Genomic DNA, 27549 nt, shown 5'->3' with positions numbered 1-27549 from the left:
CTGAGAGATGGGCCGAACCAAACCAGCTGTGCAGGCCGCCAACCAAGCTGCGAGCGTGTGCCCTCTGGGTGCCTCTCGTTTGAATCATGAGAACGAAATCTCAGGGTAGGGGCCCGTGTAATCATGAGAACGAAATCTCAGGGTAGGGACCAGTGTAAGCAGGCAAGGGTTCCCGTCTCTGCCTTAAAAATTACTGGACATGTGCTGCCGAGTGGCCACTTAGATCCACGTCTCCCCGCAGGTTACCCCTCGCCCCTGGGTGGCTCCGAGCACGCTTCCAGTCCGGTTCCAGCCAGCGGCCCGGCCTCGGGCCCGCAGATGTCGTCCGGGCCTGGAGGCGCCCCGCTGGATGGTGCTGACCCCCAGGCTTTGGGGCAGCAGAACCGGGGCCCGACCCCCTTTAACCAGAACCAGCTGCACCAGCTCAGAGCTCAGATCATGGCCTACAAGATGCTGGCCCGGGGGCAGCCCCTCCCTGACCACCTACAGATGGCGGTGCAGGGGAAGCGGCCGATGCCCGGGATGCAGCAGCAGATGCCAACACTACCTCCACCCTCTGTGTCCGCAACAGGACCTGGCCCCGGGCCCGGGCCCGGCCCCGGTCCTGGACCAGCACCTCCAAATTACAGCAGGCCTCATGGTAAGGCCCACTGCCCATGGCCCTCAGGGCAGGGAGGGGTCTCAGAGCAAACTGACAGGAGTGTGGCCATCAGTGTCGGGTTGTTTCTCCAGCTGCCCCCTCTCTCCCCTGGTGCCCACAATGAGGGGCTTGTTGTTGGGTATGTCCCCTGGAGCCAGGGCTGCCCAGGGAGGCAGGTGCAGGGAGAAACACAGGACGCGTTTTATCCTCTTGTCCGTTTCTCCCTGCGTGCAGGTATGGGAGGGCCCAACATGCCCCCTCCAGGACCCTCAGGCGTGCCCCCCGGGATGCCCGGCCAGCCCCCCGGAGGGCCTCCCAAGCCCTGGCCTGAAGGTAAGTTCCGTCTGTTCTGGTGACACGTCTGTACCCTGACTCCTGTGTCAAGTTTACATCACGCAGACCCTGAGATGAGCCCAGTCAGAGAGAGTGGGCCGAGGATGCGTCCTCGCTGCCTCTGCCGTCTTCTTTGGGTCTCAGCTGGCCCTGCTCACCTCCCACAGGCTTGGGTTTGGTTCCATTCCTCTATACCTGCCCACCCTTGTCTTGTGGCTCACAGTGACCCCTGGGTTTTCTAAACTGCTAGCGGGAAGAGAAGAATACTAATGAATGAGTCCACCGTGGGACTCAAGTGAGAGGCCCAGCTGCAGCTGCAGGCAGCATCCTTCAGAACACAGTGTCCCGAGCCTGGAGGTTATGGCTGACTTTCTTCCCTCCCAGAGCTGTGAGAAGCAGGCAGGATGGCAGGGCGGCTCGGGGTTCTGTCTCCCCTGTGTTCTGTGTAAAATGTAGTTAGTACTTATTTGAAGGTCACATCTGTTAGGTCAAAGCAGTGGATAAAACCGACTCATTCCCCTTCCTCACGGGCCTTGAGGTTCAGTGATGGGCATTAAAGGGCTAATCGCTTAAATAGGATTCCATTGGAGCTGGGGTGGATGAAAGGCAGGCAACTGCTGCTCCTGTGAGACCACAGCATAGCAAGATCACACCCAGACTTGGCACTTGGACCAGTAGGGGGCTTTGGGGAAGGGCCCTGTAGGCTGAGATCTGGAGGAGGAAGAAGAAGCAAGCCCCATGGGCAAGGAATGGTGTGGCAGTAAGAGGCGGGGGTTACGGGGAGCTGCCCAGGCCTTGTCAGCCTTGGGAACGAGTTAGTCCCCAGGGCAGTAAACACCCAGCAGGCTTGTCATCTCCACCCGGAACGGACTCAGAACTCAATGCTGTGCCCTGCTTCTTGACTCCCCCCAGGACCCATGGCGAATGCTGCTGCCCCCACAAGCACACCTCAGAAGCTGATCCCCCCGCAGCCAACGGGTCGCCCCTCGCCTGCACCCCCCGCCGTCCCTCCTGCTGCCTCCCCCGTGATGCCGCCCCAGACACAGTCACCGGGGCAGCCGGCCCAGCCCGCCCCCATGGTGCCACTGCACCAGAAGCAGAGCCGCATCACCCCCATCCAGAAGCCGCGGGGCCTGGACCCCGTGGAGATCCTGCAGGAGCGGGAGTACAGGTGAGGGTGCTGCCGCCCCCCAGGTTACGCGTTGATGTGGTTCGCACTTCTAAAGGCCTATGGGGTACGCAGCCAGAGATCACCCTCCTGCCTCTGTCCCCAACCTCCCAGTTCCCTGGGTCAGTGTGTACCCTTCCAGAGATATAGAGCATGTATACAGGCAGATGGGTGCAAGTGGCTCTGTGGTCCTCAAATGGTACCTGACATGTGCACTGTTCCTCCCCTAGCAAAATATCTTAGGGATCATCCCCTATTTGTACAAAATAAGCTCTTCTTTTTTCTGGACACATTCTGCCTGGTGGCTCTACTGTGACTTATTTAGCCAGTGTCTTACCCAAAGAGACGTTAGGTCGTCTCTAATCTTTTGGTAAAACGATGCCGTAGTAATTACACTTGCATATTTCTCATTTCACATGTGTGCATTTATGTCAGAATAAATTTGTGAACACGGCATAGTTTGGGTGCAGGGGATTTACGTGCACGTGGAAATTTCATCAGTTCTGCAGAACTGCCCTCCATGGAGATTGTATGTGTTGGAGTGAAAGTGCTGTTTCACCTCTCCAACACAAGTGTATTATCCAACTTTTGGCTCATCCGCACTCAAAAAGCCACCTGGCAAGCTTTGCAGTGGATGTTCCTCAAACATCAGTAGTTGTTGGTCACTTTGCCAAGGCCTCCTGAGCGCCGGGTGCTGTGTGAAATGCCCGGTGCACAGTAGGTCTGTATCACCCTGTCCCACACTGCTGGGGGCACCTGAGATTCACTCCCTGAGCACCTCATGCTCCCCTGTTTCTCCACTGCATTTATAACCTGTTCAGGGCTGGCCTCCCTTGGTAAATGTCAGCTCCATTGGGGAGGGGGCTGTGCCTTGTTCACCGTAAATCCCCAGCTGCATCAGTAAATCTGTGCCAATGACTGTCTCCGGAGTGCATCTCCAGCTGTGACGTGCCCTGGAGCTCCAGCCCCTGTACCCAGGCGCCTCCCCGCCTGCTCCATCTGGACAGCTTAAAGATGGCCTGTCCAGATGGCCTTATGCCCCCTAGTTTTCTCTTCTTTCTCTGTTCTCATGCAGCAGCTGAATGGACCATGGACCCTTCAGCTCCTTGACCCTCGCTTGTACTCCCTCATCCTGTGTCCCCTTGGTGAACCCTCTCAGCTCCCTTCCCCCCAATGCTGTTCACCCTGTCATCTGGTCTACACCTCCTCCCTGGCCTCCCTGCCCCCATCCTTGCCTGTGCAGTGTTTCCCACACAGCAGTTGGAAGTCTCTTTTTACAATTAACTTATATTAGATCTGTTCCCTGGGTTAAAACTGGCTTCCTGTTATCCACCGAGTAACCCTTTTCTCTTTAGCCCTTGCCCAATGCTCTGTCCTCATCTACCTGACTGTTCCGGTTCCTCTTTCTGTTGAACACATTAGACTTGTTCCTGCCCCAGGGACTTTGCACATGCTCTGCATGACTCTTTGTGGTTATTTAAGCTTTATTGCAAAGGTCCCCACCTTATAGAGGCCCTGCCCCACCCGACCCCTCCCCTCCAGGACCCTCCTCAAAGTCCTTCTCCGGAATTACCGTAGATACTTAATTTTTTAACTCCTTTATGGCCTGTCGTCCTGATAATGCTGTGAGCTCCATGAGAGCAACAAACAGCCTTGTTAGTCTTGTTTAGTGCTGAATCCCTTCACCTGGAATGGTCCCTGGCACACAATAGGTACTCAATAAGTGTCTGAAAGACCGAGTAAGGAGATTATCCCATTTGAACTTCAGACCAAGCCTGTAGGGTTGCTCGGAGGGGTCTCCCCACTTCATAGCTGAGGACACTGAGGCTCATGGGCTAAGTAGATTCCCAGGGCTGGGATGGAGACCCTAGCACTCCTGACACCAGAGGCTGGCTCCCACTGCTGAAATGCCAGAAACCAGCTGCGCCCTGTCAGGGTTCCGGTTTGCTGTGGCTCCCGAGACCTCTGTGGCTGCCCTCCTGTATGTAGTCTGTGTTGTGTGGCATCCATCTCCTGTCTCATGATTCATATCGGCTTCCCTTGAGGGATGGATACTTCTGAGGCTCCAGCTTCAAAGAAAGGGAACAGATGGGTTCCTTGTAAACAGGTGAGACCTCTCATCACCTGTCTTTTTTCTGTCTTCGCGCCCTAGGCTGCAGGCTCGCATCGCACACCGAATTCAGGAACTTGAAAACCTTCCCGGGTCCCTGGCCGGGGATTTGCGAACCAAAGCAACCATCGAGCTCAAGGCCCTGAGGCTGCTGAACTTCCAGAGGCAGGTGGGAGCAGGCGCGGCGCTTTGCTTTCGGTAGAGACTCTTTCTGCCAGCCTTGATGCTTAGATTCAAAGAGCCGCTCACTGGGCAGTTATTAAATGTACCCTGACCATTAAAGCCGCGGTGCCAGGACCTCCCTAGTGGTCCAGCCATTAAGTCTTCGCCTTACAATGCAGGGAGTGCAGGTTCGATCTCTAGTCAGGGAGCTAAGGTCCCACATGGCTCTCGGCCAAAAATCCAAAACATAAAACAGAAGCAGTATTGTAACAAATTCAATAAAGACTTTAAAATGGTCCACATCAAAAAAATCTTAAAAAACAAAAGTCTCAGTGCCCAAGCACACTTGTTAGCTCACTGTCCCCCTTCCTTTCCATGTCCTGCCCAGTGGAGGGACACTGGGATGAATAAGTGTGGGCCTTCCCTAAGGTGGCAGTGGCCAGCTTGAAGCAGTGTACTTAGATGGGTCTATTTCTTTCTTTCTTTTTTTCTTTTTTAAAATTTTATTTTATTTTATTTGGCCATGCTGTGCAGCATGTGGGGTCTTAGTTCCCCGACCAGGGTCAAACCCATGTCCCCCGCATAGGGAGCGCAGAGTCTTGGCCACTGGACCGCCAGGGAAATCCCTAGATGGGTCTAATTTCCAAGGGTCCTTTACTTTTGAACGACCAATTAGGAAGTTTGTGGTTGAGGGAGGGCAAAGCTGGAGACCTGAAGGCCTGAGCATAGGGCTCTCTGCTGGGTGTCCAGAAGCAGCTGTCTGCTACCCTGTGCATGCCCCGCCCGCGGGCACCCACCACGGGTTCGCCCCACGCACGCGTTTGTGCTCACGGGTCCTCCCGGGAGCGGCAGCCTGCTGTCTGGCTTGCGATATGGAGGTGCGCGTGTCGCGTGGATGTTACCGATTCGTTCCTGTCGCCAGTTTCTCCTCTTCCTTCCCGAAGCTGCGGCAGGAGGTGGTGGTGTGCATGAGGAGGGACACGGCCCTCGAGACGGCCCTCAACGCCAAGGCCTACAAGCGCAGTAAGCGGCAGTCCCTGCGCGAAGCCCGCATCACCGAGAAGCTGGAGAAGCAACAGAAGATAGAGCAGGAGCGCAAGCGCCGGCAGAAGCACCAGGTGTGTCCCCGCGGCCGCAGGCTCGACCGTGTGCCTGAGTTGTCAGCTCCGCACTGTCGAGTCTTGGTTTTCCTCTCAACACAATGTCCGAGTCTCTTTTCTGTTCATTTATAAGAGTATCCTAGGCACTAAGAATACTTCAGTGGACAAAACCCAAAAAGTACGGAAAGGTGGGTCATAATCAAAAGCATGTATAACACGTTGGGAGTTAGTAGGGTGTGAGGAGACATGAAGCGGGGATAGGGAGTGATGGAGGAGCCCTTTACATAGGACGGTCAGTCGGGCACGGTCTCCCTGAGGATGTGAGGTCTGAGCAGAGCCCCGAGGGAGGAGCTACACCGATGTGTGGACGAGGCTCTTTGCAGACAGAGGGGAGTGTGCCCCAGGGGTCTGTGAAAAACAGTGGCCCAGTATAGTCAGAGTGGGGTGAGTGAGGGGGAGGGTGGGAGGAGGTGAGAACGGGGAGGTGATGGACAGAGCGTGCAGGGCCCTGTGGGCCGGGAGGATGACTTGGGCTTGTGCTATGAGTGAGGTGGGAGCCACGGAGGGTCCTCAGTCAGTGATCTGACTGAGGCTGTTACAAGATCCGTCAAGGAGACCAAAATCTACTCAAGTAGGATTTGGGGTGATTCTGTTTGTTCATTCATTTATATTTTCTAAAGTTTGCCTCCAAACAGTGTCTGTTACTAGCATAGTTTAAAATAACAGAGAAGTCAATATTCAGTGTTAACCACTGTTAATATCTTGGTATATCATTCTGACCTTTTTTGTCTATATACATATAGTAATCAAAAGTTAAACAGCTGCCTTTAAAATATATATATATATATATATGCACATTGAGCTGTTTAAAGTATTATTGAAGCATGATTTTAACATATGTGTTGTAGTCCATCTCAGTGTGCCCAGCATCCAGTGATTTATGAAACTGTTTCCCTGTCTGGGGACATGCGGTGTACTCTCAGCTTTCCAGTGTTAAAACTAGCACTGGGATAGGCATTCTTGTCCTTGAGTTTTTGGGCCAATCTCTGCTATTTTCCTTAAAATAAATCACTAGCAGTGAATGATTTGGTGGGAGGGCAGGTGCATTTTGCAGCGGGTGGCAGACACTGCCAGATTATCTCAGCCAGGGCATTTGCCCTGTCTGCTGCACATGATGGCGGGGGGGGGGGGGGTCCCTTTTCACCACACAGTCCATGCAGAGAATGTTGGGCCTCATAGACAGACAGTGTCTCGATATCGTTTTGGTTGCATCCCCTTGGTTTTCACCAAGCCCCCTTTAAAGTGTCGTCTCACGCTGGGTGACGCCACGGCAACTCCTGTCCCATAGTCAGTCTGCCCTTCTGTGTGCGTCCTGCAGGAATACCTCAACAGCATTCTTCAGCACGCCAAGGATTTCAAAGAATATCACAGGTCGGTCACAGGCAAAATCCAGAAACTCACGAAGGCAGTGGCCACATACCACGCCAACACTGAGCGGGAGCAGAAGAAGGAGAATGAGAGAATTGAGAAGGAGAGAATGCGGAGGCTCATGGTACAGTTGGCCATCATGACCCGGGTCCCTTCACACGGGTGCTGGGTGTCGCAGGCATGGGGGCGGATCAACCACCCAGGGTTACGCTGAGACGTTTTGGTGCTCAGAGTTAGAGACAGGACAGAGAAAGTAAGGGCTTGGGTTTGGGAGTCTGAAAGACCTGGCTCCAGACGTTTGCCCGGTCACTGACCATTGGTGACCGCGTGACCTCAGCTGGTTAGCTGGCTGCTCTGTGGTCTCTGGAAGGTGGAGCTGGCGCCCCTCCTGGTGGAGGAGCCGCCGATGGTGTGAGCCTGACCTCCCACCCCACACTTTGCGTCTGACCATGTATTATTCGTGGAGGGTTCTCTGACCTGGCCGATATTGACAGGCACTGCTGAGTGGACAGGGCTGCGTTAGTACGAAGGAGAGTCCCTGCCCTGGTGGGGCTCTCGCTGGCCCTAGAGAGACAGATGCCCAAGCGAGACAGACAAGATAGTTTTGGGTGGTGAAAAGCACACCGAGGAGAACAAAGCAGGGCCAGGGAGTGGGGATTGACTGGATGTTACGGGCAGGATGGGTGTGACCCACGAATGCGGAGATCCAGCGGAAGCACCTCCCGGCAAAGAGGAGCTGAGGGCAAAGGCCTGAGGCGGGAAGAAACCGTATGTGAGCCTCAGCCAGTGGCCCCTGGAACAGCGTGGCATGGGGCAGAGTGAGGTTGGAGTCCCGGAGGCAGCCACCTGGGGCCTTGCAGGCCACGGGGAGGGCTCTGGATTTAATTCTGACTGACGGGGAGCCGAGGGAGGCTGTAAGCTGGGATGGCGGTGGGGGGTGACATGATCCGATGTGTTCTCAAAAAGCCGGGGCAGGCGGTCTGTGGTAGAGCGGTGGCTCAGACAAGGTGGAGAGAAGGGTTGGGATTTGGGTGTGTTTGTGGACATAGGGGACAGAGCTTTTAAATGGCCCGTGGCAGGACCATGTCTGTCCAGCAGGTCCCCAAGGAGCCTGGCCGGGGGTGGGAACTGGGGAAGTTCTGAAGGGGAGTCAGTTGTTATGTGAAAGGTGTGAATATAGCGCAGCCCTGGGTGTGAGCTCAGCGCTCCCTAAATGTGGGTCCGGCTGCCGGTTAGCAGCAGCCCCGCGGGCTTCTTGATGCTGGTTTGCCCTCCCTGGGTACTGGTGGACGAGCGTGTCACGGGCACACGCCATAACCGCATGCTTCTGCAGGCCGAGGACGAGGAAGGGTACCGCAAGCTCATTGACCAGAAGAAGGACAAGCGCCTGGCCTACCTCCTGCAGCAGACGGACGAGTACGTGGCTAACCTCACGGAGCTGGTGCGGCAGCACAAGGCCGCCCAGGTCGCCAAGGAGAAGAAGAAGAAGAAGAAAAAGAAGGTGCGCCCCTCGGTGGGACCGGAGAGGCTGTGTGTGCGCGTGTGCCTCAGCCTCCCCGCTCGGGGGGTCACTGTCTCTCTCTTTCCTTCCAGAAGGCAGAAAACGCTGAAGGACAGACACCTGCAATCGGACCCGATGGCGAGGTGAGGAACCAGGGGTTTCTTCTGTGGAAATGCCAGCCCAGCCCCAGAGGTTAGGTCTATTTCATCCTTAAAAAAATTTTTTTTTCCCTTTGAAATTATAAAAGTATATGACAATGGTAAAAATCCACATAGGTCCTCTGCCACACTCCACCCTTCCTCACTCCCGCTGCCCAGAGAAAATGTTGTTTACTATTGGGTGCGTTTCCTTCCAGAGCTTTTTCTACGCACGTGCTGTTATTTATTTCTCAGTTTTCCTTTTAAAGTTTCAGGCTCACAGGAGAGGTGTAAGAACAGTGCAGAGTTCCTGCATACGCTTCACCCAGATTCCCACTTTTCACGTGTCATTATTTTTTCCTAAACCGTTTGAGGGTCAGATGCACACGTGAGGGCTTTTTACCCCTCTGTGTGTTTCAATGTTTACATCCTAAAAGCAAGGCTGTTCTTTTCCACAACCGTACAATGATCAAAACCGGGAAATGAACATTGACGCAATACTGTGATCTAATTCACAGCCCTTGTTGAGGTTTCACAGTTGACCCTCCAGTGTCCTTCACAGCAACAGAAAACCCCAAAGTGACGCCGGGTCCTTCTCCGTGCGTCATATCAGGAGCATGTGGCGCAGATTTCTTCCCCCACTGGTGATATTGACCTTGAGCCTTTGGTGGCCGCCAAGGTGTCTCCAGCTGTAAAGATTAAGTACCTTGTGCGGAGATACTCAGACTATATAAAGATAACGTGATTCCTTAAACTTTCATCGGCTCTTTCAGCATCCGTTGTCTTTGCCTGTATCAGTTTTTGCCATAACGGTTACAAAATGGTGATGTTTTTTCCCCCGTCTTTTCTTCTGCATTTATTAGTTGACTTTCTCCAGGAAGGAAAAACCTTCTCTTCTTTTTTATTTGGCTTGTTCATAGTTTGGCAACCCTTGGTACTGACTCGTGGATTCTTATTTAGTTTAATGGATTTACTTAGTTTAATCCTGCACTATTATTATGTATTTTGATGCTCAAATTGTTCCATTTTGGACCAGTAGGAGCCCCTCACATTGGCTCCTGCCTGCTTCTGATGTGTCCCCATCGTTCTTTGAGGGGTTTCTGACTTCCTTGCACACAAAAATGGCCCAGGCTCATCATCTGCTTTCTCTGCCCGAGTCCTGGACTCGGTCATTTCTCCAAGGAGTCCTGATTCCTTTAATCAGAGAAGAATATTTGGAAACCATGATCTAGATGTGTTCGTTGCTACTAAGTTGTCATTGCTTCTGGGCCCTCTCAGTGGACACATCTAGGAAACAGATGTGTATATGCACACACATCCACTTTGCTAGTTATATATGTTAACTAGTTCTATATATTAAAAATACTGAGGTCACACTGATACTTCCAATTCGAATCCAGTACCACGGGGTTCTTTCTCTCCTTCTCCCTGTCCACATTATAATAGCCCAAAACCTGACCCCCGTCTGCCATGAGATAGGCTCTCATTTCCTCAGTCCTACACCATGCAGGAAGTACATTCAGAATGGCTAACATGTACCCCTCTGCAAAAGAAAACTCCTAGCTAGGGGCTTCCCTGGTGGCACAGTGGTTAAGAATCCGCCTGCCAGTGCAGGGGACACAGGTTCGAGCACTCGTCCAGGAAGATCCCACCTGCTACAGAGCAACTAAGCCTGTACACCACAACTACTGATCCTGCCCTCTAGAGCCCTCGAGCCACAACTGCTGAGGCTACATGCCACAACTGCTGAAGTCCGTGCACCTAGAGCCCATGCTCCACAACAAGAGAAGCCACTACAGTGAGAAGCCCGCACACCACAACGAAGAGTAGCCCCTGCTCCCCACAACTAGAGAAGGCATGCATGCGGCAACGAAGACCCAACGCAGCCAAAAATAAATAAATAAAATAAATAAATTTATTAAAAAATAGAAAGAAACCTCCTAGCTAGAGGTCAGTGTTTGTCTGAAGTTGAAAGTACATGCTCCAGATACTGCATTCAGAAGATTAGTTCTCCCCTTGTGCCCCCGTTAGTGAGGCTCCCCCCAACCCTTGTTGGTTTTATTTATTTACTCCTCATTTCTTCATTTAGTACGTGAAATACTAGCCTGGTTCCAAAAGTCAGAACCGTGCAGTGAGGCCCACTCAGAGAGGGGTTGCTGTCCCCACACACGCATCTTTTCCGTGGCACTAACACACTAGTGTGAAAGAAGGCTGCATAGTGAGGTGTAAATGTAAGGTGTGGCCTTTACCACCTCCTCCAACCCGTCCTCATTCCCCCTTCCCAGAGAGAAACCTGAGTAACCTTCGGTGTGTGTGCTCTGGGACCTTTTCCGTACCTGTGTCTCCAGGTGGTTTTCTTTTCCCCGCCTGGTATTGTATCTTAGTCTTTCCAAGTTAGCTCATGTGCACTTACCTGACTCTTTCTAATGCCCACCGTATTAGAGAGGTGGCTAGTGCTTGCTTCTCTGACTTATAAATGTAATACTTCTAGGAAAAAAATGATAATGATAACGTAAATGTAATGATAACATGAAAAGGCACCCCATGGTGCCTGTTCTCTCACAAGCATGCAGGTTGATCCCTGGTTGATGTCTCTCTCTCTTTCCGGAAACCTTTGTGCTTATATTCTCTTTGTTTTGTTTGGGGACCATTTGGGTCAGTCGACAACACATAACAAGACTTTTCCTGCTTAGCAGCTATCTTGGACCACTTTCCATATCAAGCCATTAGTTCTTTCATTTTATTGTATTCATGTACTAGGATCTCTTTCATCATTCAGATTGATAGCTATCTAAGTTGCTTCCCATCTGTAGCTGTTAGATCCTGCACTGAGCAGCTCTGATGGACCACCATATATCCCCTCCCCTATGGGTGGCTATTTCCATTGTTTCCTTTCTTTCTATCCCACACATTGTTGTAATGAGCCCCCTTGTACATTACCTTTTGATGCTCTCTTAGCTGGGCTGCTATATCAAAACACTGTAGCCTGTCTGGCTTTTTTTTGTTGACCACATGGCACACGGGATCTTAATTCCCCAACGGGGGATTGAACCTGCACCCCCTGCAGTGGAAGCACAGAGTCTTAACCACTGGACCTCCAGGGAAGTCCCTTTTGTTTTTTTGTTCTTGTTTTTGTTTTTTTGTTTTTTTGTTTTTTGGTAGCCTGTGTGGCTTAAATGGCAGAAATACACGTTCTTATAGTTCTGGAGGCTGGAAATCAGAGATCAAGGAGCAGCAAGGTTGGTTCCTGGTGAGGACTCTCTTCCCGGTTTGTAGACTGCTGCCTTCTGGCTGTGTCCTCACATGGGGGAGAGAGAGCAAGCTCTGGTGTTTCTTCTTATAGGGGCACTAATGCCATCCTGAGTCCCCCACCCATATGACCTAATTTAACCCTAAGTACCCCCCAAGGGCCCCATCTCCAAATACAGTGACATTGGAGAGCTGGGGCTTGATCGTATGAATTTTGGAGGGGACACAGTCCAGCCCATAGCAGATGGCACGCTTTTCCTGTTGGCCCGATTCCCAGAAATGAATGACTATAGTGATTAACTCAAATAATATTCTTATTTCACATGATTTTATTTGAAACATTAAGTTGAATTTTTTAAGAGAAATGTGGGCTGGCATTTTACTACAATGCAAAGCCTTCACACGGCCATTTGTGGCTTTCAAGGGGGAAGTCACATCGCAGGAAAGCGTGACTCGGGGAATTCTGTTGGGGAATCACTGCAGCTGCTCATCCTGTTTAGTAACGGGAACCATCACTTGATGATGGCTTCTGATTGTCCTTGTTCTCACCCAGTGGTTCGCAGCCTTGGCTGAACACCAGAATCAGCTGGGGAGCTTCTGAAAACCAGAGAGGCCCAAGCCTCACCCCAGAGCAGTTCTGTCAGGATTCTGGGGGTGGGGAGGTCCCGGCATCAGCACAGTAACCGCTCTCAGGAAGGACTCAGGGGTGAAAGTCACTGATTGAGGCAGCCTGCAGAGCTCATTCGTGGGGTGGGGGTTTCTGTTCCCCTCCATGGTGGGCCGCTTTAAGGGTGAGATTTTAACGTGCATGGAGACTAATCTCTGCTGTGGGTCAGTGTTGATAGAGGGAGGCGTGGGGGGTATAAGTTCCTGGTAGATGCAAACAAAGGTTTCCATCCTCATCCTTGTCCTGAAGGTTTTCACCAGGAAATGTGAAGGAGCTGATGAAGGGGAAAACTTCATCCCAAGTTGATATCTCAGGAAATTGAGGAATTCCGTATTTGTTGCTACAAGGAAGTTTTATTTTTCAAATATTCTAGTTAGCTGTTTAACAGAACAGAATGAGGACCCTTGTTGCAGTCTACAAATGCAATATAAATTGAATAACTCAAGGGCCAGCAGAATGGGAATAGCGTAGTCACTTGGGTAAAAAAGGAAGGAGTACGTAAGTCCGTGTTCATTATGTGTGGAATTGATCTGGGAGAACACACGAGAAGATGATGCTGGTGGGTGCCTGTGAAGAGAAACTGTCGGTCAGGGGGATAGGGAGGGAGAGTGCACACTCTATACTCTTGAATTTGACCTATATGTTACCTATTTGAAAATTAAACCGTGGATATCAGTTACTTCCAAGAAACAACTGTCATCAATGGGTTATATATATATTTTTACTGAATCGTTAATATGCAGTTAACCCATCTCCACAACCACTGGTCACATTGGTGTGCCGTTTTCTGGGCGTGGAGTTGGGAGGGCACTTCCCCAGTTGGCCATGGTTAGCGGGGCGCCCAAGGTATAGACTCTACGGAACCTCAAGTCACACGTGTGACTCTTTTTCAGCCTCTGGATGAGACCAGCCAAATGAGCGACCTTCCGGTGAAAGTGATCCACGTGGAGAGTGGGAAGATCCTCACGGGCACAGACGCACCCAAAGCAGGGCAGCTGGAGGCCTGGCTGGAAATGAACCCAGGGTGAGTGGGGCTTCGTGTTCCAGAGGCAGCCAGGATCCTGAGTCAATGGTCGGCCTCATTCCAGGGGAGCTGGCAGCTGGGGGTGATCCTGCTTATATTTGGAAACAGGCCAATTTGCTAAGGAAAGTGAATCATGCTGGTTCTGGGGAGATTTATATTAAAATGCTGATTCTTTTTTTTTTTTAAGGTATGAAGTAGCTCCAAGATCTGATAGTGAAGAGAGTGGCTCAGAAGAAGAGGATGAGGTAAGCGTTCATTTCCTGGCTGTCGAGGCCCACAGTGCTGTGTGGTGTGACCTCTACCCACAGCAGGCACAGTGATCCTCTCCTGCTCCACCCAGGCATCGAATGGGGCAGGAGATAGGCACACAGGCAGGGGGCGGGGCTGAAAGTTGGTGTTTTAGAGCTGTGCTGTCCAGTACCATAGCCTCTAGCCACACGTGACTGTTTCCACTTTCACTTAATTAAGTAAAATGTAAATGTCCTCACTCATACGTCCTCAGTTGTACAGGCCACATTTCAGGTGCGCAGACAGCTCTCTCCTCCAAAAAATATTGGTATGAAGTAGTGAGCGTGAAATCATACACATGTTGGCCCCTTGCAATCTATTCTTTGGCAATGTTACAGATGGTCGCATTTATTGTGTATGTTCTCTAAATCATTTAATTATGCCACGTTATGGTGATTTTGGATGTTTGCTGGTTGACGAAGCTCTGATGAGAGCCTTGTTCCTCTGTCCTGGGTGGCCTCCTCAGGAAGGGTGACTCAGAGGGAGCCCAGGGATGCAGTGTCCAAAAACAGGGCTCGTTTTCCACAGTTAACATCCAGAAGGGTGCTATCCTGCACTCCCCCTTCAGCTGGGGTAAAAGTGTCTTACAAGGCTTTTAAAAAGCTTTGGCCACCTCCATAAGATTTTTAAAAGGGAATTTTAATGGGCAGATATTTGCTTATTAAGGTTGAACATTTTTTCAGGTGTTACTATTTAGATTTCTTCTGTGAATGGTTTACTTCATTTGCCCATTTCTAATCAGTTGTGTTTTTTTACTGGATTTTTAAGTGTTCTTTATGTATTTACCCCAGCCTGAAATCCACTTAGTGTTCACCTATATCTTTCTTTTGGTTTGTCCTCTTACCTCTTGAGGTCATCTGGAATTTATTTTGTGTAGAGCTTGAGATTGAGCCCTTTTTTCCCCTTCCCAGTAGTAGCGTTAAGCCAGTTGGTATACTTATACTATTAGTCCATCCCTTCCCCATTGATCTGTGATATTTTAACAAACTAATATTAAAGACACACTGGTGTCTTTTTAGAGTCACATGTTCAGTTTCTTTTTCTTTTTTCTTTTATAATTTATTTTTCTGGTTTTTATTTTATTTATTTTTTTAAATTGAGGTATAGTTGATGTACTTTTCAGGTTCTTTTAAAGTTCTAATAATTCTTAGACCAGTAACATTTTGTTGTAATTTTTTGAACAGCTTTATGGAGATATAATTTACATATGTAAAATGCACCCACAGTAAGAGTACAATTCAGTGATTTTTTTTTTTTTTTTTTTTTTTTTTTTGCGGTACACGGGCCTCTCACTGTTGTGGCCTCCCCCGCTGCAGAGCACAGGCTCCTGATGCGCAGGCTCAGCGGCCATGGCTCACGGGCCCAGCCGCTCCACGGCATGTGGGATCTTCCCGGGTCGGGGCACGAACCCGTGTCCCCTACATCGGCAGGCGGACTCTCAACCACTGCACCACCAGGGTAGCCCACAATTCAGTGATTTTTTTTTTTAGTGAATTTATAGAGTTGTGTAATCATTACTCTACACCAGCTGTATAACGTTTCTGTCACCCCAAATGACATCTCACCCATTTACAGTTTGTTCTCGCTACCTCCTCCAGCCCCAGGAAACCACTGGTCTGCTCTGTCTCTATAGATTTGCCATTTCTGGAATATCACATAAATGGAATTATACAGCATGTAGTATCTTGTGTCTGGCTTATTTTATGTGACGTGTTTTTGATTTTCATCCATGTTGTCTGTACATGAAAAGTTTGTTTTACATTGCTAATTATTAGGGAAATGCAAATCAAAGCTACAATGAGGTACCACCTCACACTGGTCAGAATGGCCATCATTAAAAAGTCTACAAGTAACAAATGCTGGAGAGGGTGTGGAGAGAAGGGAACCCTCCTATGCTGCTGGTGGGAATGTAAACTGGTACAGCCACTGTGGAGAATAGTATGAAGTTTCCTCATAAAACTAAAAATAGAGTTGCCATATGATCCAGCAATCCCACTCCTGGGCATCATTTATCTGAACAAAACTATAGTTCAAAAAGATACGTGCACCCCTGTGTTCATAGCAGCACTATTTAGCAGCAAGGTCCTACACTTAGGGAACTATATTTAGTATCCTGTAATAAACCATAATAGAAAAGCAAAAAAAAGAAAATATCTTATGCTTAGAAGGTATAGATTTAACCCTTATGTGCATATTTCCAAACCTATCAAACTCAACTTATCAAAATTTATGATTAGATATGTACATTTTACTCTTAAGTAATTTCTATCTCAATTAAAAAATATTTTAGGGCTTCCCTGGTGGCGCAGTGGTTGAGAGTCCGCCTGCCGATGCAGGGGACACGGGTTCATGCCCCGGTCCGGGAAGATCCCACATGCCGCGGAGCGGCTGGGCCCGTGAGCCATGGCTGCTGAGCCTGTGCGTCAGGAGCCTGTGCTCCGCAACAGGAGAGGCCACAACAGTGAGAGGCCCGCGTACCTCCAAAAAAAAATTTTTTTTTAATAAATGTGGAGAAACCATTAGTAAAAGTTAAGGTCTTAAAAAAAATGTTTGTTTTATTCCTGAGTCATGTTCCATTGTATAGATATACCACACTTTGTTTATCCATACACCAGTTGGTGGGCATTTGTGTTTTTTTCCATTTTCTGCTATTATGAATAACATTGCTGTGAACGTTCACATACATGTCCTTGTGTGGACATACATTTCCATTTCTCTTGGGTAGATACTTAGGAATGGCATCGCTGGGTCATATGGTAAGTTTATGTTTAACTTTTTAAGGAATCGACAAACTGTTGTCTAAAGTAGTTGTACCTTTTCACAGGTTCCAGTTTCTCCATATCCTTGTCAACGCTTGGCATTATCTGTTCTTTACATTATAGCTATCCTTGTGGGTGTGTAGTGGTATCTTGTGGTTTTACTTTGCATTTTCCTAGTAAATAATGATGTTGAGCATCTTTTCAAATGTTTACTCACCATTCAGATACCTTCTTTGGTGAAAATCTGTTGAAATCTTTTGCCCATTTTTAATTCGGTTGTTTGTTATCTCATAAGAATTCTTTATATATTCTTGGTACGTGTCCCTGATCAGATATGTAGCTTGCAGACATCTTCTCCCAGTCTGTTTGCCTTTCTTTTCCCTCAGTGATGTCTTTTGAAATGCAAAAATGTTTCATTTTGATGAAATCCATTTATCAATTTTTTCTTCTATGAATTGTGCCCTTGGTGTTATATCTAAGAGCTGTTTGAAGTCATGAAGGTTTTTCTCTTTTGTTTTCTTCTAGAAGTTTTATATTTAAGCGCTCACATTTAGGATCATAATTGAGTTGATTTCTGTGTATGGTTTGAAGTACAGGTCTAAGTCTTTTGGGGTTTTTTTTGCTATGTATAGCCTTCTTACCCAGCACCAGTTGTTAAACACTGTTCTTTCTCCCATGAATAATAGTCTTGGTAACTTTGTGGGAAATCAGTTGACCATAAAATTAAGGGTTTGTTTCTGATGCTCAGTGTTTTCCTGTTGATTAGTATGTCTGTGTTTGTGCCACTACCACACTGTCTTGTATTGCAAGTTTTGAAATCAGGTAGTGTTAGTCCTCCAGCTTGTTTGCTCTTTTGGCTCTTCTAGGTACTTTGCATTCCCATACACACTTACTACAAAAAGGCTTGCTGGGATTTTTATTGAGATTGTGTTGAATATATAGATCAGTTTTGGGAGAATCACATCCTAACAATATTTAGTTTTCTAGTCCATGAACATGAGATGTCTCTCTATTTATTTTGATCATATTTAATTTCTCTTAGCAGTGATTTATAGTTTTCAGAGTATAGGTTTTGCTTTTTTTGTGGTTAAATTTATTCTTAAATATTTATCTTAAATAATTTATCTTAAATAAAATATTTATCTTAAATAAAATATTAAATATTTTATTCCTTTTATGCTACTATGAATAGAATTGTTTCCTTGATTTTATTTTTTGATGTGTTGTTGCTATTACATGGAAATACAATTTTATATGTATATCTTTAAAACGTTAATCTTGTGTTCTGCGTACTTGCTGAACTCATTGGTAATTCCCATAGGGTTTTTTGTTTGTTTGTTTGTTTGATTCCTTAGGATTTTCACATGCAGGATTATGTCATTCATAAATAACCATAATTCTTCATTACTTCTTCCTCTCCCCTCTGCCTTTAATTTTTAATTTCCTTCTCTTGCCTTATTGCACTGGCTAGATCCTCCAGTACAATGTTGAATAGAAGTGTCTAGAGCTGGGCTTCCCTGGTGGCGCAGTGGTTGAGAATCCGCCTGCCAATGCAGGGGACACGGGTTCGTGCCCCGGTCCGGGAAGATTCCACATGCCGCTGAGCAGCTGGGCCCGTGAGCCATGGCCACTGAGCCTGCGTGTCCGGAGCCTGTGCTCCACAACGGGAGAGGCCACAACAGTGAGAGGCCTGCGTACCACAAAAAAAAAAAAAAAAAAGAAGAAGTGTCTAGAGCAGATATCCTTAGCTTGTTTTTTTTTTTTTTTTTTTTTTAACATCTTTATTGGAGTATAATTGTTTTACAATAGTGTGTTAGTTTTTCCTTTACAACAAACTGAATCAGTTATACATATGTTCCCATATCTCTTCCCTCTTGCATCACCCTCTCTCCCACCCTCCCTATCCCACCCCTCTAGGTGGTCACAAAGCACAGAGGTGATCTCCCTGTGCTATGCAGCAGCTTCCCACTAGCTATCTAATTTACATTTGATAGTGTGTATATGTCCCTGCCACTCTCTCACTTCGTCTCAGCCCACCCTTCCCCCTCCCCATATCCTCAAGTCCATGCTCGAGTAAGTCTGTGTTTTATTCCCGTCCTACCACTAATCTCTTCATGACATTTTTTTCCTTAGAGTCCATATATATGTGTTAGCATACGGTATTTGTTTTTCTCCTTCTGACTTACTTCACTCTGTATGACAGACTCCAGGTCCATCCACCTCATTATAAATAACTCAGTTTCATTTCTTTTTATGGCTGAGTAATATTCCATTGTATATATGTGCCACATCTTCTTTATCCATTCATCTGTTGATGGACACTTAGGTTGCTTCCATGTCCTGGCTATTGTAAATAGAGCTGCAATGAACATTTTGGTACATGACTCTTTCTGAATTATGGTTTTCTCAGGGTATATGCCCAGTAGTGGGATTGCTGGGTCGTATGGTAGTTCTATTTGTAGTTTTTTAAGGAACCTCCATACTGTTCTCCATAGCAGCTGTATCAATTTACATTCCCACCAGCAGTGCAAGAGGGTTCCCTTTTCTCCACACCTCCAGCATTTATTGTTTCTAGAGTTTTTGATGATGGCCAATCTGACCGGTGTGAGATGATATCTCATTGTAGTTTTGATTTGCATTTCTCTAATGATCTTAGCTTGTTTTTGATCTTAAGGGTTATGCAGTTAGTCTGTCACTGTTGTTTGGTGTTAGCTGTAGATTTTTCGTGGATGCCCTTTATCAGGTAAATCCTCTTCTAGTTTATTGAGATTTTTTAGCATGTGTGAGCTAGTTTTTATCTCATACTTTTTCTATTAAGTTGATCATTTGATTTTTAAAAAATTTATTAATTTTTATTTTTGGCTGCATTGGGTCTTCATAACTGTGTGTGAGCTTTCTCTAGCTGCGGTGAGTGGGGGCTACTCTTCGTTGCAGTGCGTGGGCTTCTCATTGCGGTGGCTTCTCTTGTTGCAGAGCATAGGCTCTAGGGACGTGGGCTTCAGTAGTTGTGGCACGTGGCCTCAGTAGTTTGGCTCAAGGGCTTAGTGGCTCCCCGGCGTGTGGGATCTTCCCGGACCAGGGCTTGAACCCATGTCCCCTGCACTGGCAGGTGGATTCTTAACCACTGCTCCACCAGGGAAGTCCCTGATATTTTTTTAAATTTAAATTAATTTTTAAAATTTAATTAATTAATTAATTAATTTGTTGGCTACATTGGGTCTTCATTGCTGCATGGGGGCTTTCTCCAGTTGCAGTGAGCGAGGGCTTTCTCTAGTTGTGGCAAGTGGGGGTACTCTTCGTTGCAGTGCACGGGCCTCTCATTGCAGTGGTCTCTCTTGTGGTGGAGCATGGGATTTAGGCACACGGGCTTCAGCAGTTGTGGCACATGGGCTCAGCTGTTGTGGCTCACAGGCTCAGTAGTCATGGCACACGGGCCTAGTTGCTCCATGACATATGGGATTATCCTGGACCAGGGCTCGAATCCATGTCCCCTGCATTGGCAGGTGGATTCTTTACCACTGCACCACCAGGGAAGTACAAATTTTTACTATATTTTTAAAGTTATTTTCTTTGTAGTTGCTCCAGGAATTATGATATGCATCTTAATTTATCATCATGTGCTTCAGGTTAATACTAACTACATTCTGGTAAAATATGGAAATTTTGTTCCAGCTTAGCTCCATTTGTTCTTCTTCCTTTGTGCTGTTATTGTCACATATGTTACATGTATATATGTTATAAACCCAACAATACAGTCTTCTAATTAATACCTGGTATAATCTTATGACTTAGTCTAAAAAAGTTGGAAAAAAAGAAATAAGGGAAAATATATTTATAGAGTCTTTTATATTGATACATGCATTTACCATTTCTAATGTTTTTTATTTCTCCTTATGGGTTCAGTTTACTATCACCTATCATTTCCTTTCAGCTTGAAAGACTTCTTTTTTTTTTTTAACCATTTTTAAAAATCAAAGTATAATTTACAATGTTGTGTTAGTTTCAGGTGTACAGCAAAGCGATTCAGTTATACGTGTGTGTGTATGTATATTTTTCAGATTCTTTTCCATTATAAATTATTGCAAGATATTGAATATATTGAAATATTTCTTTTACCATTTGTTATAAGGCATGTCTGCTAGCAACAAATTTTCTCAGCCTTTGTTTTTCTGGGAATGTATTTCTTTAGCTTTCATTTTCAAAGATAGTTTAGCTGGACATAGAATTCTTTGTTGACAGTCTTTTTTCTTCTGCATATGTCATTCCACTACTTTCTGGTCTCTTGTTTCAGATGAAAGTTTAGCTACGAATTATATAGATGCTCCTTTGTACTTGATGATTCATTTTCTCTTTCTTGATTTCAAGATTTTCTGTTTGTCTTTGGCTTTTAGAAGTTTGTGAACTCTCTGTTTGTGTTTATTCTCATTAGTGTTTGTTCAGATTCTTGGCTTGGTAGAGTCATGTTTTTCATGAAATTTGGGAAGTTTATCATTTCTGTCTTCCATTGAGACTCTGTATTTGTTGATTCATTCTACTTAAAGATGGTTTCCTTTATTTCTTTGAACATATTTACAATAGCTTTGAACATATATATAGTAATAGCTGCTTGTATGATTGTATGCTAAATCCAACATCTGGGAACAGAGACAGGCTCAACCAACTGTCTTTTCCCCTGAGTTCGTATCACATTCTCCTCCTTTTTGTTTGTCTTGTAATGAATGTTTAGTGGAAGGCTATTTTAGCCGCTCTGGATTCTGACTTCCACCCCTGTGCATTCTTTTTGGTGTTTTTGTTTGTTTAGTAAATTATCTAGGCTGAATCTGTGGAATGTTTTCCCAGGGTGTGTGCTGCCTTTGGTGTCTCTGCTTAGTTTATTGGTTTTGGTTTTTTCTCAGTTTTAGTTTTAATCCTGGCTCTCTAGGAGTGGGTTGTGTTTCTTCATAACTTAGTAGTCTTCCAGTGATTGGGGAGAGTTTGTACTCAAACACCTTGAGCCAGTAAGGCTTCTTTCTCCAGCCAGTGGATCAGTGTGTGTAGAAGAACACATTCCAAGTTTGGGCCATTTTCAAGCCCACCCTGGCTTTTACTTTCTGCTGGGCCCTTTCTCCCTTTCTTGTTTCCTCTGTGCACATGCACAGCCCTCAGCCAGTAATATGCTTTCCCCACCCATGGCTGAGGTCCTCACCTCCATTGACAGTGCTGCTGGCCTGGGCATTGTCCACTGCTACAAAATGACTAAGTCCCCATCAGCCTCAGCTGCCAGGCCTCATGGCTTGCCCACCCTGGGAGAACTTTCACATCAGAACTCGGAGCTGAGGGTAGGCGAGATGAAAGCACCCCCAAGTAAGAACTCTACAAACTCCCACTCTTCCTACCCAAAGCTCAGCAGTTTTTTCAGTGTTAATGCTTCTCAGACTCCTAGTGCTCTGAAATGGTTGCCTGTGCTACTGTTGTCCAGCTTTAAAGTCACTTTTTTTCTTTTAATATAAGTCAGACCTCAGGCAGGGCTGTCAAGCAGCCCCACCTTTCTCCCCACCTACTCCCCAGGAGAACCAGGAGAATTCTTTTTTTTTTTAAATAAATTTATTTATTTTTGGCCACATTGGGTCTTCATTGCTGCACATGGGCTTTCTCTAGTTGCGGCGAGCAGGGGCTACTCTTTGTTGCAGAGCACAGGCTCTAGGTGCACAGGCTTCAGTAGTTGTGGTACACGGGCTTCGTTGCTCTGTGGCATGTGGGATCTTCCCGGACCAGGGCTCGAACCTGTGTCCCCTGCATTGGCAGGCGGATTCTTAACCACTGAGCCACCAGGGAAGCCCCTAAAGTCACTTTCTGAGGGGAAAGTTTGCTGGCCCCTTTAATTCGAATTAACCAGGCTTCCCATTCCTATTTTAATTCCCAGCATGGTAATATCAACTAGGATAAGTCTTACCAGTTATGATTTTTTTGACCAAAATGTTTGTGCTGTCATTACCTGTTCATTATTCCAAATGATCTGTAAAATTATTTTGCATGCTCCAAAGGAAATCCCACTGGGTTTTGACTGGAATAATTTGACAGGTTAATTACAGATTCTTTTTTTTTTTAGTTTTATAGCAGTTCCATTATACACACACACTTTGTGTGATTTATACAGGAATACAAGGATGGTTTAATATTGGGAAATGTATTTGTGTGTGTTTTTTCAATATGTCATACAAAATTCCTTTTATTATCTGCTCAGTAAATGTTGAAAAATCCTTTTAATGAAACACAACACTCATACTTAATATACAGATTTATAGAAAACCTCTTAGTAAACTATGATGCCTGTTAACATCAGTCTTATTTGACATATTTTAGACATTTTGGCCATGTCAATAAAGCTGAAAGTAAATCAAGAGCAATAAATATTGAAGGTTACCTATAAAATGTTTAATACCTAGGAAATCCAAGAGAAGAGAAAAGTTGTTTTAGTAGTATGCATTGTGTAAGAGGGGCTGGGTGCAACAGAAGTACAGAATACCCTGAGATGTCCTTTAAAAGAAGCATCTGGACTCTGCTAAGAAAACTAAAAATCATATACTGAGCAATTAAAAGAATATGCAAATAAAAAGCATGACATGTTTTGGGATTGGTAGGAAGAGGGCATGTGGGTTGTAAAAACATCACTCTGGGGTGACCTGAGGTGACACTGGCTTGTCTCTTGGTAGGAGGAGGAGGAGGAGCAGCCACAGCCAGCACAGCCTCCCTCCCTGCCCGTGGAGGAGAAGAAGAAGATTCCAGATCCAGACAGCGACGACGTCTCCGAGGTGGACGCCCGGCACATCATTGAGTAAGGCATCCCTCCACCAGCTTCCTGCGAGGTGGCACCGGCAGAAGCCGTTAGAATCCCAGCTTCTCCCTGGACGGCACTGTCCAGCCGGCAGCCATTGTGGGACCACAGTCACCAAATTGATTTACTTCAGATGTCACTGATATTTGTAGGGGTTGAGTGACATTCCATCCATTCACGTGGTTCATCCTGTGTTTAAGAGATTACCACAAAAGGCCACCTCATGCTTGTGCCCCAGCCCCAGCCCTCCCCATCTCCTCCCTGGAAGAAACTGCTTCCAGCATCGCGTGTCTTCCACACATATTTTGTGCATCAGTCAACACGACGTGTATCTGTGTTTCTTTTCATTTGCACAAGTGTATCTGGGGCACAGTGTTCTGCCCCTTGCTCCTATGTCTGTGCACACAGGGTATCTCACTCCACATCTGACCGCGTGGCATCCCTGTCCTGGTCTCACGTTGTGGCCTGAGTCTGGCGGTGGTCGTTTACGTTATTTCTCATCCTTTGCCGTTGTAAGCACAGTTACAATTAACATACCAATTTTATTGTGGCTTGCAATATAGAATTAATGGATACTCTTAAATAGAGCATTGAGAGTATTATGTATGACATAAGCACTAGGTATGAAGGGAAAAACTAGAACAAACATACAGTCTTTTGAATCCATCAGAAATATATAGGAAAAAACCCTCTAAGCTAAGAAAACCCAGCTCACTGTGCAGGATTTGTAAGAAGATATAAAAACAGAACATAGCATAAAATAATATGATAGTTGGATCACATATATCTGTCACATTAATAAAATATAAATAGTTTAAAGTCACTTTTTAGGGCTTCCCTGGTGGCGCAGTGGTTGAGAATCCGCCTGCTGATGCAGGGGACACGGGTTCGTGCCTTGGTCCGGGAAGATCCCACGTGCTGTGGAGCAGCTGGGCCCGTGAGCCATGGCCGCTGAGCCTGCGCATCCGGAGCCTGTGCTCCTCAATGGGAGAGGCCGCAACAGTGAGAGGCCCGCGTACCACAAAGTAAATAAATAAATAAATAAATAAAATAAAGTCACTTTTTAAAAGAATTCCAGGGAGTTCCCTGGCGGTCCAGTGGTTAGGACTCCATACTCCTGGGTTTGATCCCTGGTTGGGGAAATGAGATCCCACAAGCCTCGTGGCGCGGCCAAAAAAATAAAATAATAAAAAGAGGATTTTTTAAATTAAAGAATTCTAGATTAGATTACAAAACAGCCAAAGTATAAATGATTCTGGTTTGTGCAAGGCTGTTGAGTGTACATTTTCCCTTTAGACTCTTGAACTCCCGGTAGAGAGGGTGGGCCATGGGACCAGCCTCTGGCTAAAAGTAACATTCCTTCTGTGGTGTGACAGTGACTTGATTCCCATGGCACCCAGAAGTCTAGTCTTGGGCCCACCTGGGTTAGTGTTTGCTGCCTTGCCTGTCCTCAGACTGTGCGGCTGCTCTTTGGCTTATCTTCTGGCTCAGGCCATAAAGCTGCTCTGTGGAGGTTCGTGTCAGAAGCACATTGTCACAAGTAGGAATGTGTGTCTACACACGGCCCTTTGGTCTTGCTCCCAGGAACGCCAAGCAAGATGTTGATGATGAGTATGGCGTGTCGCAGGCTCTGGCTCGTGGCCTGCAGTCCTATTATGCCGTGGCCCACGCTGTCACCGAGAGGGTGGATAAGCAGTCGGCGCTCATGGTCAACGGCGTCCTCAAGCAGTACCAGGTAGGTTGAAGGGGGCCGTGTCCACATAGCAGTCTTGGCAGAGGGGTTCCCAGGTCGTGGGTCGCTACTGAAGGCAGACAGACCTGAGTTCACAGTCCACTCTTGGTCTTTGGGCAACTCGCTCTTCCCCTCTGAGCCTTGGTCTCCCCGTCGTAAAGCAGCAGCATGGTCTGACCAAGAGGAAATGAAATGTTGCAATAAATCAGTGTCTGCTGGGTGCTTCATATGTGCCAAGCAGAATAGGAGCACTTTATAGGCTGTTAGCATCTGAATTCCCTCAACCACTCTGAAGTAGGTGCTGTGGTCCTCCGAATTTCATGGTGGGGGGTGGTTTGGGGGGACAGCTGAGGAACAGAGAGGTACAGCGATTCCTCAAAAATCACACAGTTTGGGAATGGCCGAGCCAGAATGGGACCCAGGTGTGGGCCCATGGGTGCTCAGTACTTATTTCCTGGAGCTCTGTGCAGCATGAGGCAGCAAGACAGGAGAGGTTAGCAGCCCTAGACTCGGTCCTTCCTTCTGGGAAATGGGGCAGCAGCCCCTCCTGCCAGCCTCTGAGGGGGAAGTGATGATGCCTCTGAAGCCCTTTGTCAGGGTCTGGCCTGGAACAGCCAAGAAATGGAGCTGCTCGTAGTAAAAATCTCTTTTCCTGTGGCCCCATATCCCAGGCTCACCTGTAAGCTCCCAAGAGGCAGCTGGTATATCCCCAACCAAAGAACACATGTCCCTGATATTCAGTTTGATTGTAACCCCTGATCCCCAACTTCCCTTAGAAGAACTCTCAGAACCTCCGTGCTGATATCAAGTGCCAAAGGTGAATCCTGTGGAACTTTCCAGAGACCAGTGTAATCAGAGAAATCAAAACATGGCCAAGACTTAACTTGCTTAATCTGTTATGAAAATTTCCAGATTTTCCCTGAAGACAGTATTCGCTCTAATTGACTGTGTTTCAGAAAACTTCACAAGCTTTGGAAACCTTTCAGTTAATCTTGGAATGCTGTTGAGGCAGTTGTTAGTCATGTGGTGGACTCATTACCAAGTTCCCCTGAAACCCCAATGCTCTCCTGAATCCAGTGTCACACGGTTGAGGGCAGGTTGGTCCCAGTGTGCTGTGTGGCTTGGTGTCAGGCAGTGACAGACGCACCCTGTAACGAGTTAGAAGCTTAGCTGTTTAAATGTGCGCCCAGAAAGGACATTTCATGTACATCTCTCATTAGCACAGCAACCCTGTGATTTCAGGGACAGGATTAATGAGGGTGAGGCTGAGTGGGAAAGGAGTGGGCTGACTCAGAGCAAAATACCAAGTGAAGATGGCCGCAGGAGGTCCCTGGCTGGGGCAGAACTTGTGAGTCTCCGAAGCGCGGGGAACACCCCCGAACCCAACCTGGGCTTCAGTCCTGGCCGCTTCTCCTTGCAGATCAAAGGCTTAGAGTGGCTGGTGTCCCTGTACAACAACAACCTGAATGGCATCCTGGCTGATGAGATGGGCCTGGGTAAGACCATCCAGACCATCGCTCTCATCACGTACCTCATGGAGCACAAGCGGATCAACGGACCCTTCCTCATCATAGTGCCTCTCTCGTGAGTGTGCCCACCCCCGGTGCCGGGGTGCCCAGTGGGAAGGCCCCGCCCCCCGAGGTCACCAGCAGCCCGGCCTGTGCTCAGACGCCTGTGTGTTAGTTTGCCTGGGCCGCCCTCACGAAGGACCACAGCCTGGGTGGCTTAAACAATAGGCACTATTTCCCAGGAGGCCACAAGTCTGAGAACAAGGTGTCAGCAGGGCTGGTTTCTCCCTAGGCCTCTCTCCTGGCCTTGTGGATGGCCATCTTCTCCCTGTGTCTAAACATTTGCCTTCCTTCTATGTGTGTCTGTGCCCTAATTTCCTCTTCTTATAACAAAGTCATACCAGTCATGGATTAGGGCTCGCCCCAATGACCGTATTTTTACTTCGTTACCTCTTTAAAGACTCTATTTCCAAATGTAGTCATGTTCTGGGGTGCTGGGCACGAAGATGTCAACATACAAATTTTGGGGGGGACACAACTCAGCCCATAGCCACCTGTCTCTGGTGTCAAGGCTCAGGATAGAAGAAGGGCAGGTGATGGAGTGCCCGTCCATGATTCCTGTTGGGGCAGCTCTCACAGGATGTCCTTGGTGTCCTCTTCAGGCCCCACAATGAGCAAATTCCACACATGGTTGTCACAGGAGTCAGATAACTGCCCACTAGAAATGTGGAGTGGAACCATTTGTGCAGACACTGTGTCCACTTACTGCTGGGGCATCGAGCCCTGTTGATCGCGTCCCAGCCTGGTCCTGGCACCACAGACTCTCAGGTGGCATCTGGATACCCAAACGGTGTCCAGAGGAGGCTCTCTCACTTGCCACCTCTTGGTACCGTTGGTCTCTTCCTCCCAGCAGGCACCCTTCCAGGGGC

The 27549-nt window shown here is 47.4% G+C and overlaps 1 protein-coding gene across 11 annotated transcripts in view; it reads left to right on the top strand.

Moving 5' to 3' along the window:
* SMARCA4 (SWI/SNF related, matrix associated, actin dependent regulator of chromatin, subfamily a, member 4) overlaps positions 1-27549 on the top strand; it is an 89354-nt gene that overhangs the window by 17935 nt on the left and 43870 nt on the right. For 10 of the 11 annotated variants that reach the window (XR_010840443.1, XR_010840444.1, XM_059062092.2 and 7 more), the window contains 13 exons: positions 242-640; positions 875-973; positions 1886-2144; positions 4294-4420; positions 5358-5531; positions 6892-7065; positions 8275-8442; positions 8535-8585; positions 13389-13519; positions 13707-13764; positions 23259-23380; positions 24965-25115; positions 26533-26696. Coding sequence is in view for 9 of the 11 variants with exons in the window: in XM_059062092.2 (XP_058918075.1) it covers positions 242-640; positions 875-973; positions 1886-2144; positions 4294-4420; positions 5358-5531; positions 6892-7065; positions 8275-8442; positions 8535-8585; positions 13389-13519; positions 13707-13764; positions 23259-23380; positions 24965-25115; positions 26533-26696 (2077 nt within the window). In the remaining 2 variants the exon portion in view is untranslated. The remainder of the gene's footprint in view (positions 1-241; positions 641-874; positions 974-1885; positions 2145-4293; positions 4421-5357; positions 5532-6891; positions 7066-8274; positions 8443-8534; positions 8586-13388; positions 13520-13706; positions 13765-23258; positions 23381-24964; positions 25116-26532; positions 26697-27549) is intronic. The other variant, XM_059062090.2, reaches the window with a different exon arrangement.

The sequence above is a fragment of the Kogia breviceps genome, chromosome 4 (genome assembly GCF_026419965.1).
Source record: "Kogia breviceps isolate mKogBre1 chromosome 4, mKogBre1 haplotype 1, whole genome shotgun sequence".
Lineage (NCBI taxonomy): Eukaryota > Metazoa > Chordata > Mammalia > Artiodactyla > Physeteridae > Kogia > Kogia breviceps.
This window is presented reverse-complemented; position numbering and strand designations above follow the sequence as displayed.